At 53.3% G+C, this 10,711-nt stretch overlaps 1 protein-coding gene across 6 annotated transcripts in view; it reads right to left on the bottom strand.

The window, feature by feature from the left end:
- Positions 1 to 922: 922 nt before the first annotated feature.
- The window catches only part of ppef1 (protein phosphatase, EF-hand calcium binding domain 1), a 10,259-nt gene continuing 470 nt past the window's right edge, over positions 923 to 10,711 (bottom strand). For 2 of the 6 annotated variants that reach the window (XM_068599402.1, XM_068599403.1), the window contains exons 2-19: positions 10,427 to 10,551; positions 9,314 to 9,346; positions 8,984 to 9,111; positions 8,839 to 8,899; positions 6,310 to 6,473; positions 6,118 to 6,232; positions 5,146 to 5,192; positions 4,496 to 4,662; positions 4,349 to 4,385; positions 4,089 to 4,238; positions 3,524 to 3,657; positions 3,222 to 3,456; positions 2,969 to 3,154; positions 2,747 to 2,889; positions 2,464 to 2,570; positions 2,208 to 2,371; positions 1,814 to 1,898; positions 924 to 1,741 (exon numbers count right to left, since the gene is read on the bottom strand). In XM_068599402.1, the coding sequence (XP_068455503.1) occupies positions 1,530 to 1,741; positions 1,814 to 1,898; positions 2,208 to 2,371; positions 2,464 to 2,570; positions 2,747 to 2,889; positions 2,969 to 3,154; positions 3,222 to 3,456; positions 3,524 to 3,657; positions 4,089 to 4,238; positions 4,349 to 4,385; positions 4,496 to 4,662; positions 5,146 to 5,192; positions 6,118 to 6,232; positions 6,310 to 6,473; positions 8,839 to 8,899; positions 8,984 to 9,111; positions 9,314 to 9,346; positions 10,427 to 10,481 (2,223 nt within the window). In that variant the 5' untranslated portion in view covers positions 10,482 to 10,551 and the 3' untranslated portion in view covers positions 924 to 1,529. Of the gene's footprint in view, positions 1,742 to 1,813; positions 1,899 to 2,207; positions 2,372 to 2,463; positions 2,571 to 2,746; positions 2,890 to 2,968; positions 3,155 to 3,221; positions 3,457 to 3,523; positions 3,658 to 4,088; positions 4,239 to 4,348; positions 4,386 to 4,495; positions 4,663 to 5,145; positions 5,193 to 6,117; positions 6,233 to 6,309; positions 6,474 to 8,838; positions 8,900 to 8,983; positions 9,112 to 9,313; positions 9,347 to 10,426; positions 10,552 to 10,711 lie in introns of all 6 variants that reach the window. The other 4 variants (XM_068599405.1, XM_068599404.1, XM_068599406.1 and 1 more) reach the window with 4 other exon arrangements.

Raw genomic sequence — 10,711 nt, 5'->3', positions numbered from 1 at the left:
AACGTTTTCAAGTTAAGAACCAAACAAAATGCTTCCAGCATTCACACCAACCAAGTCAACGAAAACAGAGAGTAACTCTTAATTATTTATTCATTCACAATATTTTCACACAACAATCTGAAATATGATAATTCAAATCAATTTATGAATCAACCTGGGAAATTAGTTTTAAGAAATAAATGGCTGAAATCCATCAAACAACTGGCACAGCTGGTGTGTCCAACTCTGACGTAACCCCTGTTCCTCTGACGTAACCCCTGCTCCTCTGACGTAACCCCTGTTCCTCTGATGTAACCTCTGACGTAACCCCTGTTCCTCTGATGTAACCTCTGACGTAACCCCTGTTCCTCTGACGTAACCTCTGACGTAACCCCTGTTCCTCTGACGTAACCTCTGACGTAACCCCTGTTCCTCTGACGTAACCCCTGCTCCTCTGACGTAACCCCTGCTCCTCTGACGTAACCCCTGTTCCTCTGATGTAACCTCTGACGTAACCCCTGCTCCTCTGATGTAACCCCTGCTCCTCTGACGTAACCCCTGCTCCTCTGACGTAACCCCTGCTCCTCTGACGTAACCCCTGCTCCTCTGACGTAACCCCTGCTCCTCTGACGTAACCCCTGCTCCTCTGACGTAACCCCTGTTCCTCTGACGTAACCTCTGACGTAACCCCTGCTCCTCTGACGTAACCCCTGTTCCTCTGACGTAACCCCTGCTCCTCTGACGTAACCCCTGTTCCTCTGACGTAACCTCTGACGTAACCCCTGTTCCTCTGACGTAACCCCTGTTCCTCTGACGTAACCCCTGTTCCTTTGACGTAACCTCTGACGTAACCCCTGTTCCTCTGACGTAACCCCTGCTCCTCTGACGTAACCCCTGTTCCTCTGACGTAACCCCTGCTCCTCTGACGTAACCCCTGTTCCTCTGACGTAACCCCTGCTCCTCTGACGTAACCCCTGTTCCTCTGACGTAACCTCTGACGTAACCCCTGCTCCTCTGACGTAACCCCTGTTCCTCTGACGTAACCCCTGCTCCTCTGACGTAACCTCTGCTCCTCTGACGTAACCTCTGACGTAACCCCTGCTCCTCTGATGTAACCCCTGCTCCTCTGACGTAACCCCTGCTCCTCTGACGTAACCCCTGTTCCTCTGACGTAACCCCTGCTCCTCTGACGTAACCCCTGTTCCTCTGACGTAACCTCTGACGTAACCCCTGTTCCTCTGACGTAACCCCTGCTCCTCTGACGTAACCTCTGCTCCTCTGACGTAACCTCTGACGTAACCCCTGCTCCTCTGATGTAACCCCTGCTCCTCTGACGTAACCCCTGCTCCTCTGACGTAACCCCTGTTCCTCTGACGTAACCTCTGATGTAACCCCTGCTCCTCTGACGTAACCCCTGCTCCTCTGACGTAACCTCTGACGTAACCCCTGCTCCTCTGACGTAACCCCTGCTCCTCTGACGTAACCCCTGCTCCTCTGACGTAACCCCTGCTCCTGAATCTCTTCATGCTCCCCATAAAGTTGCGTGTCCTTCAGGACTCCGCCCCCCCGTGGAGCGGCTCCTTGCTGTCCAGCTTGTGCACCACCCTGAAGGCGTCCAGGAACTCGGTGAAGTCGATGCTGCCGTCCTTGTTGAAGTCGATGCTGCGGGCCAGGTCGTCCATGGCTCTGTCGTCGATGGCGACGCCCAGGTGAGCGCTGAAGAGGCGCCAGGTGTGGCGAAACTCCTCGATGGAGATCAGACCTGAACATGACAACACGTGTGTTGAACTGGGAGAAAACACGTCGCATCACTGACACACTGGTTTTGTTTTACCTGAATGGTCTTTGTCTATGATGTTGAATATGATCTCGATGTCCGTCCGGTACCTGAACAGAGTGTCAGCCAAGTTCGGAGTCACCTGAACGAGGAAAAGAGAAGACGACCGCCAGCCGAGTTTAACAGCAGCAGAGGTGGAACAGGTGGAAGATGCTACGATCCTCAACGAAGCAGTGCCCCCGGGAGAGATTCTCCTCAACGAGGGAAAGAGAAGCGCTAAGAATTCAGTGCTGAAGACGTAAGACGCTTCTCGACACTCGGCAGTCTGGATACAACACAGTATGGAGATCATCTAACATCAAATGAAGGAGAGTAATATAAGTATCTCAAAATGCCCTCCAGTCAGTCTGCAGGTGGAGGTACAGGTGAGGAAGACGCTCAGCTGCCTCACCTGAGTCAGAGGAGCGCCGGGCTCCATGTCCTCAAAGCAGGACTGATAGTCCACACTGCCATCTGCTGCCAGGCGCGCTAACTGCGGGCGAAGCGTCCTCCAGGGCAGATCCAGCCTCAGTACGGACTCAAACACCTGAGCCCATTCACTGACTGACACACAACCTGTAACGAAGACACAACAAAGACACACTTCCATCAACTATACATGTCAAGCTGGTTAAATACAAGCAAAGCCGACGGGGCGACGAGCGCACCGGTGCTGTTCTGGTCGTACTGCTGGAGGCCCGACAGCAGCTCCGAGCGATGCGTGAACAGCTTCTCCTTCAGGGCCTTGAGGGCGGAGCCTTCAGCCGCCCGCACTCTGCAGACGCACAACGCAAACACACACCAGACAACAGCTTTCTTACACAAATGCTGGAATTCAAAGTGCTTGTTTTGACCGCTCAGCAGTCCCAAACCCGAAGATGTTGAATGTGTAACGAGGCTGGAAGCAGCTGGTATTCACTTCCACACCAGCAGACACAAGACGAGTCGTACCTCTGGGTCAGGGTGAGCTTGCGCGTCGTGCGGCTGACTTGGTACTGGTAGAAGCGGGGAACCAGTTCCCGGCCCACTTTGATGTAGGCACCGCGGTTGCTTCCCTCCTCGTAATAGTTTGACGCTGAGAAGATGGTGATCACCTGAGGGACAAACACGCGCTGAACATCCCTCCAGACTCAAACGTTCATGTGGACAATCTGACGCCTCCGTCCCGTCTACCTGTCCTCCGTGACAGAGCTCGTATCCGTCCTGTTTGCACTCGTGGGATCTGATGAGCAGCTGCAGGCCGTAACGCAGCAGCAGTCTGCGGGTGACGTCCGGGCCGAAGTAGCAGCCTCCTCCTCTGAACGTGTTGGGACTGCAGCCTTCTTGGCTCTTGGGGTCGCTCCACAATATGTCCACCACCTGCAGGAGAGAGGAAGATCAAAGTGCTGCTGGAGGCTGTGGCACGACGGGCCCGGTCCAGTCTGACCTGTTTCCATTCCCGATCGCGTTGTGGAGGCGCAGGAGGAGGAACGGAGGACACAGAGTCCAGGTACGGCACTTGGAGCGCGTTGATAGTGTAAGGCATGCTGGGAGAAGACGGGCACGGCCGAGGCGAGAGGCACGATGGAGTACGAGGCGAGCAGAACGAAGACGAGGACGAGGACGAGGAGGAAGAGGAAGAGGAGGCTGCGCTGTCCTGTCGGCTGTCTCCGCATCGCCTCCTACAGACATAAAAGGTTTTGGTACACTTTAAAACAACATCTGCGGCGGCGGCGGCGGCGGTCAGACCTCTGGTTGGCCGTTCTTGGGTTCTTGCTGCGGCTGCTGGGATGAGAGCCGGCCGCCAATCGCATTCGTTTGCAGGAATGACCGATGTCCAGCCGCTCCTCGCTGGGTCTGGGAAACCTCAGGGCAGATTTCACCTGAGGAGCAGGAAGGACGACAGAACAGAGAGAACGAAGGTCTGTTCAGAAGGAAAAGCCCTCTGAGACTCAGACCAGTTCATACACATCCTCATGACGCTACTTAACAAGTACCTCAAGAAGGTAATCCCACAAAAACATAGTACAGTTATTGTTCATTTCACTGCACCATGCCCTGTTCATGATCACATGAGAAAATGTGCTTTTAATAGACAGCAGGTATGAAGAAATTAATGATGACTTTTTGTTAAGACAATAAAAAGGTTTGAAGTTAGTTTAAGAGCAAGTTTTCAGCGTAGACCTCGTGAACAAAGCCTCCTGGTAGACGTGCTGTGATGTCATCAGCATCGTTCTAAACGCCGTTCTGCCCTCTAGGGCCAGCACGGATCTGTGCAGTTAAAAGAGAACGACGGCCTCCTGCCTCTGCTGACCTTGTGCCGGTCGATGGAGCCGAGGAAGTCCAGGTCCGTCTGGTCAGAGACGCCACCGTGAACGATCAGGATCTTCCCGTCGATGACCGTCGCGATGGGCAGGAGGCTGAAAACGTCCTGAAACAGCTGGAGGATCTCACGGCCATTTATCTGCACACACACACACACACACGCACACACACACACACACACACACACAGTATTCATCAACTCGACAGCCTGCAGAGGTTCAGAGTTGTGTGCAGAAAGCTTTACTGCACCTTGTATTTCTGCATGACTTCCTTTGTGAAGCCGTATCTGAAACAATTTAAAACACAACACATTGAACCAGCCTTGTGTTCATGGCAAACCTAATAATAATAATAATAATGATAATAATAAAGCAGGTTGTCTTCTTCCTGAGCAACCTGAGGTTCATGATGTGGTCCTCGTGGTTCCCTCGGTTCAGGTGCATGTAGTCGGGGTAAAGCAGCAGGTAGGCGAACAGGAGGCTGACCACTTCCACAGACTTCTTCCCGCGGTCCACAAAGTCCCCGTTGAACACATACGGCGTCTCCGCTGAGGGGAGGCCGTTCTGCAGGCAGCTCAAACAAGTTAGAACCAGATCTGAGTGATGTCAGCGGTGTGTTCACCTGTCACGCTTCTTTAAACGCTCTAGAAAATCAGATGCCTCCGCATGAAAAACACCTTCTGTAACATAGGTAGTAAAGGTATTATATGTAGTACACGTAGTATATGTAGTACATGTAATATAGGCTGTATAGGTAGTAAAGGTATTATATGTAGTATATGAAATATATGTAGTACATGTAATATAGGTAGTATAGGTAATATATGTAGTACATGTAATATATGTAGTACATGTAATATAGGTTGTATAGGTAGTAAAGTTATTATTTGTAGTATAGGTAATATAGGTAGTATATGCAGTATAGGTAATATAGGTAGTATAGGTAATACAGGTAATATAGCTAGTATAGGTATTATAAGTAATACAGGTAGTGGGTAATCATAAGGAAGTGGATTGTACAGTAATATAAATACAGCTTTACAGTACCTTATAAAATATGAGAAGTAGGTCATCGAGCCGCCCGTGCAGGTCACCTGTGACAAAAAGGAAAATCACAAATCAGAAATATGAATCTTTTCTCTGGCATAACGGTCCTTGAGTCACTGAAGTCTGGAATGTTCCTCAATGAAAAGAAATCAAGTGTTTCTGCTTCAGTCACAAGCTTCTGGAGTTTAATGAGACGTGAATCTGCCGAGGTGGACGAGTCAAGAGCCCGATCAGTGTGCTGATGAACGACACCTCCTTCCTGCAGCGCTGCCGCCATCGTGCCGCCATCGTGCCGTCACCATGCCGCCACCATGCCGTCACCATGCCGTCATTATGCCGCAACATGCCGTCATCATGCCGCAACATGCCGTCACCATGCCGCAACATGCCGTCACCATGCCGCAACATGCCGTCACCATGCCGCCACCATGCCGCCACCATGCCGCCATCATGCCGCCATCATGCCGCCACCATGCCGTCATTATGCCGCAACATGCCGCCATCATGCCGCCACCATGCCGTCACCATGCCGTCATTATGCCGCAACATGCCGTCATCATGCCGCAACATGCCGTCACCATGCCGCAACATGCCGTCACCATGCCGCAACATGCCGTCACCATGCCGCCACCATGCCGTCACCATGCCGTCACCATGCCGCCACCATGCCGCCACCATGCCGCCATCATGCCGCCACCATGCCGTCATTATGCCGCCACTATGCCGCCACCATGCCGCCATCATGCCGCCACCATTGCGCCACCATGCCGCAACATGTCAGCATTATGCCGCAACATGCCGCCACCATGCCGCCACCAGCAGCAGGTTGTTCATGTGTTCAGCAGCAGGTTGTTCATGTGTTGAGCAGCAGGTTGTTCATGTGTTGAGCAGCAGGTTGTTCATGTGTTCAGCAGCAGGTTGTTCATGTGTTCAGCAGCAGGTTGTTCATGTGTTCATCAGCAGGTCACCCACCGCATATAGTGATCTCGTTGGTGTAGGATGTGGACAGGTGGATGATGTTGGGCATCTGTTGGAGGAGCTTCTTGGTCTCGTACAGCAGCTGCAGAACATATCTGGCATGAAGCGTCTGCACAGAAGAGATGCAGACAAGTCCCTGAAAGAGCAACACCTCTGGAGGACACAAAGCAGGAGGCTCACGCTCACCTGCTGCTCCTTGAAAGCACCGAGCAGAGCGTCGGTGTCGGACACGGACAGAGGGAACGAGAGCCGGGGCCCCGTGTACGACTCTGGAACCGGGACCAGTTTGTAACACGTCTCCCTGTCCAGCCACGGGTCCACCAGCGGGTCCAGCAGCTGGGAGAGGAGGTCTGCAGGACAGAGAGGCAGCATGACCCAGAGAGGCAGCGCCACCCAGAGGGGCAGCGCCACCCAGAGAGGCAGTGCCACCCACAGAGGCAGCGCTACCCAGAGAGGCAGCGCCACCCAGAGAGGCAACGTGACCCAGAGAGGCAGTGCCACCCAGAGAGGTAGCGCCACCCACAGAGGCAGTGCCACCCACAGAGGCAGCGCCACCCAGAGAGGCAACGTGACCCAGAGAGGCAGTGCCACCCAGAGGGGCAGCGCCACCCAGAGAGGCAGCGCCACCCAGAGAGGCAGCGCCACCCAGAGAGGCAGCGTGACCCAGAGAGGCAGTGCCACCCAGAGAGGCAGCGCCACCCAGAGAGGCAGCGCCACCCACAGAGGCAGTGCCACCCACAGAGGCAGCGTGACCCAGAGAGGCAGCGCCACCCAGAGAGGCAGCGCCACCCAGAGAGGCAGCGTGACCCAGAGAGGCAGCGCCACCCAAAGAGGCAGCGTGACCCAGAGAGGCAGCGCCACCCAGAGAGGCAGTGCCACCCAGAGAGGCAGCGCCACCCACAGAGGCAACGTGACCCAGAGAGGCAGCGCCACCCAGAGAGGCAGCGCCACCCAGAGAGGCAGCGCGACCCAGAGAGGCAGCGTGACCCAGAGAGGCAGCGCCACCCAGAGAGGCAGCGCCACCCACAGAGGCAGCGCCACCCACAGAGGCAGCGCCACCCACAGAGGCAGCGCCACCCAGAGAGGCAGCGTGACCCAGAGAGGCAGCGCCACCCAGAGAGGCAGTGCCACCCACAGAGGCAGCGCTACCCAGAGAGGCAGCGCCACCCAGAGAGGCAGCGCCACCCACAGAGGCAGTGCCACCCACAGAGGCAGCGTGACCCAGAGAGGCAGCGCCACCCAGAGAGGCAGCGCGACCCAGAGAGGCAGCGCCACCCAGAGAGGCAGCGCCACCCAGAGAGGCAGCGTGACCCAGAGAGGCAGCGCCACCCAGAGAGGCAGCGTGACCCAGAGAGGCAGCGCCACCCAGAGAGGCAGCGTGACCCAGAGAGGCAGCGTGACCAAGAGAGGCAGCGCCACCCAGAGAGGCAGCGCCACCCAGAGAGGCAGCGTGACCCAGCGGCTCGGAGCAGGAGAAGTCTTGCTCTCTCTCTGCAGGACAGGACTGAGGAGAGAGGGAGGTCCACACATACACACACACCGCCGCAAACACACAACACACCGCCGCAAACACAACACACCGCTGCACAGCATCCTTTCTGCTCCAACGGTGGATCCTTGTTAAAATACTGAATAATACAAGTTGGCTTTAGACAGTTTGCAGCCTTCGCCAAAAAACATCTTTTCTTTGTTTTGGGCTCCAATACACAGGTGATTGACACATTCACGCATCTACAACTATAATATAATACACATTATTCTGAAATAGGCCATTCATTCAATAAGTACATTTATGGTTGATACTTTTGTTCTTTTATTTTAAAGTTGGCATGCAGTAAAACACCAGAGTCCTTCACTTCCTCCAGCACTGCTGAACAGCAACACCTTGTGTCTCTTAAGGAACGCCACACAATCTAATCTGCAAATAGAGATTTTAATCCTGACAACAGCACATCAGCGCTGTGACCTCGCTGCTGCTGAAGGACACTCCAACACGCTAACAGACCTCTGATGTACGCAGACAAACACGGCATGAGCAGCCCATCGCTCTTTGTCTGTTCCCTCCTTCATGTCTCTGAATGTCCTCCATCCTGCCACACACACACACACACACACACACACACACACACACACACACACACACACACACACACACACACACACACACACACACACACACAACAACAGAGCAGACCTCATTGTGTCGATGGAGCGCCGGCCTTTGAGCTGCAGGAGAAGCTCAACACACACTTCAGCCACAGCTGAGCTGGGCAACACAGCAACACAGCAACACAGCAGAGTTGATGCAACACAACACACAGCCTCCATGTTCACAGATGTTGCTAAGCAACAGGCTGTACGCAATGGGTTCCTGATGTAGACCAAAACACACGACGAACGTCTTCTCTCACTATTTGTATGTTACGCATCAGCTGGACCTTTGATCAACCAGTTTCACATAAAAGCACAACAGGATCAAATGAACACGAATGACAATATTAATTAATGAAGACAAACTCACACACAATGTTTCTTCCACTCCAGCATAACACACTTCTCCTGCTTTCATATCCTGTTCAGAAACGTTTAACGGTCATCATCTTTAACATCTTTACCTTCACCAGATGAGCAGGAAGACGATGTGGAGACAAACGTATCTCAGTGAAACATGTCGTGCTCGTGAAAGGTTTGTAGTACTGAGTGTTGGGTTCTGACCTGGTCGGTTTCCATTCAGCTGAGTGAAGTTGTCGAGCATGAAACTGAAGAAGCTGGAGAGCTGAAGGAAGGAGAAAACAGGTGAAGACACGTTGCAGCTTCCTGGTGCTTCTGAAAGGAGCTGAGGCTGAGCAGGAAGCGTCACCTGCAGCTGGTCCTGCTCCCCGGCGTACTCGATGGACTGGAAGATGTTCCAGGTGTACCTGCGCCTCATCTCCAGGCGCGCCATGTAGCGCCGGTACCACCGCTGGATCAGAACCGCTGCCTTCATGGCTGAGGCCAGAACACCAACAGATACGTGTGACAGAGAGGAGACATGTTGAGATGTGCAGTCACACACGAATATGACATGTTGTATACTTATTTAGTATTCTAGTAAACTAGTATTTTAATTACAGTACAAAGTGACACACACACACACACACACACACACACACACACACAGAATAATCTTTAGAGGCGAGCAGGGTCTTACTCAGAGCCGGGCTGGGACTCTTAACTGTGTCATCTGTGAAGAAGAAAACTACAATTCAGCAAAAGAACCGGTGGTTGGAAACACAGAGCAGAAGAAACACGGCGCGCGGTAACGAGTCACAGGGGAGGTGATGAGCAACAGCAGGACCAAGAGCTGGGAAACAAACTCATTACAGATGCAGCCTGAAGGAAAGAACCACCTGTCAGACACCTGAGAGAGAGTGTGTGTGTGTGTGTGTGTGTGTGTGTGTGTGTGTAACAAGTCGGAGGACAGATGAATCGCTGTCAGATTCCCTGTGCGTGATGCTGACGTGACACTGAGATGTCAACACTGCTGCCATGACGACTATCACACTAAAGAGCAGCAACGAACCAACGTCACCTCCTGAGGGACGAGACAGAGACACTGTCCCCTCTAGCTTCACAGAGACACTGTCCCCTCTAGCTTCACAGAGACACTGTCCCCTCTAGCTTCACAGAGACACTGTCCCCTCTAGCTTCACAGAGACACTGTCCCCTCTGGCTTCACAGAGACACTGTCCCCTCTGGCTTCACAGAGACACTGTCCCCTCTGGCTTCACAGAGACACTGTCCCCTCTAGCTTCACAGAGACACTGTCCCCTCTAGCTTCACAGAGACAGAGACACTGTCCCCTCTAGCTTCACAGAGACACTGTCCCCTCTAGCTTCACAGAGACAGAGACACTGTCCCCTCTAGCTTCACAGAGACACTGTCCCCTCTAGCTTCACAGAGACACTGTCCCCTCTAGCTTCACAGAGACAGAGACGTGGGGTCTTCTGGCTCTGTGCCCACAGATCACTTCCATCGTCCTTTAGTGAGTCAGAATATTGTTTTGAGTTATTTTGGCTGACAAGTGATGGACCAACATGATCTTTATGACATTTGATTGATCAACTGTTCAGTTTCAGCTCCTGGTTTTCGGTCTGTTCTGAGGATTCAGGAGAAGCAGGTCAGACGTTTGATCTGCAGGATCTGGAATAAAATGGAAGTCTGGAGCCAGAAACACATGAGATTAACGTGCACTCCAATCAGTGTCTGGCAGGTGAGAGCCGCCGTCTGCTCTGACGCTCTCCGACGTGAGGCGCGTGCTCACCGGGCTCCACGCGTTTCCCTTGTGTCTCCGTAGCGACGGAGGTGCCGCATCCCATGATGGAGACCAGCAGGTCCCGTCACACCGCCTGCTTCTTCCAGCTGGCTCTGGGACACTACGTCATGGTCCTGGTGGTCAGAATGGGAGAACTGGTTTCACTCTGCAGTTCATTAGTTTGTATTAGTTTTCTAAACAGCATCACCCATTAAGTCCACGTCACCGCAGCAGGTTCACTACGGCGAGCACACAGCGTGCGTGTGCACGTGTGTGTGTGTGTGTGTGTGTGTG

The sequence above is a fragment of the Clinocottus analis genome, unplaced genomic scaffold (assembly GCF_023055335.1).
Source record: "Clinocottus analis isolate CAN_PGR_092001 unplaced genomic scaffold, fCliAna1.0.p SCAF_47, whole genome shotgun sequence".
In the NCBI taxonomy this organism is placed as follows: domain Eukaryota; kingdom Metazoa; phylum Chordata; class Actinopteri; order Perciformes; family Cottidae; genus Clinocottus; species Clinocottus analis.
Note: the sequence above shows the minus strand (reverse complement) of the source record. Positions and strands in the feature narration are given on the sequence as shown.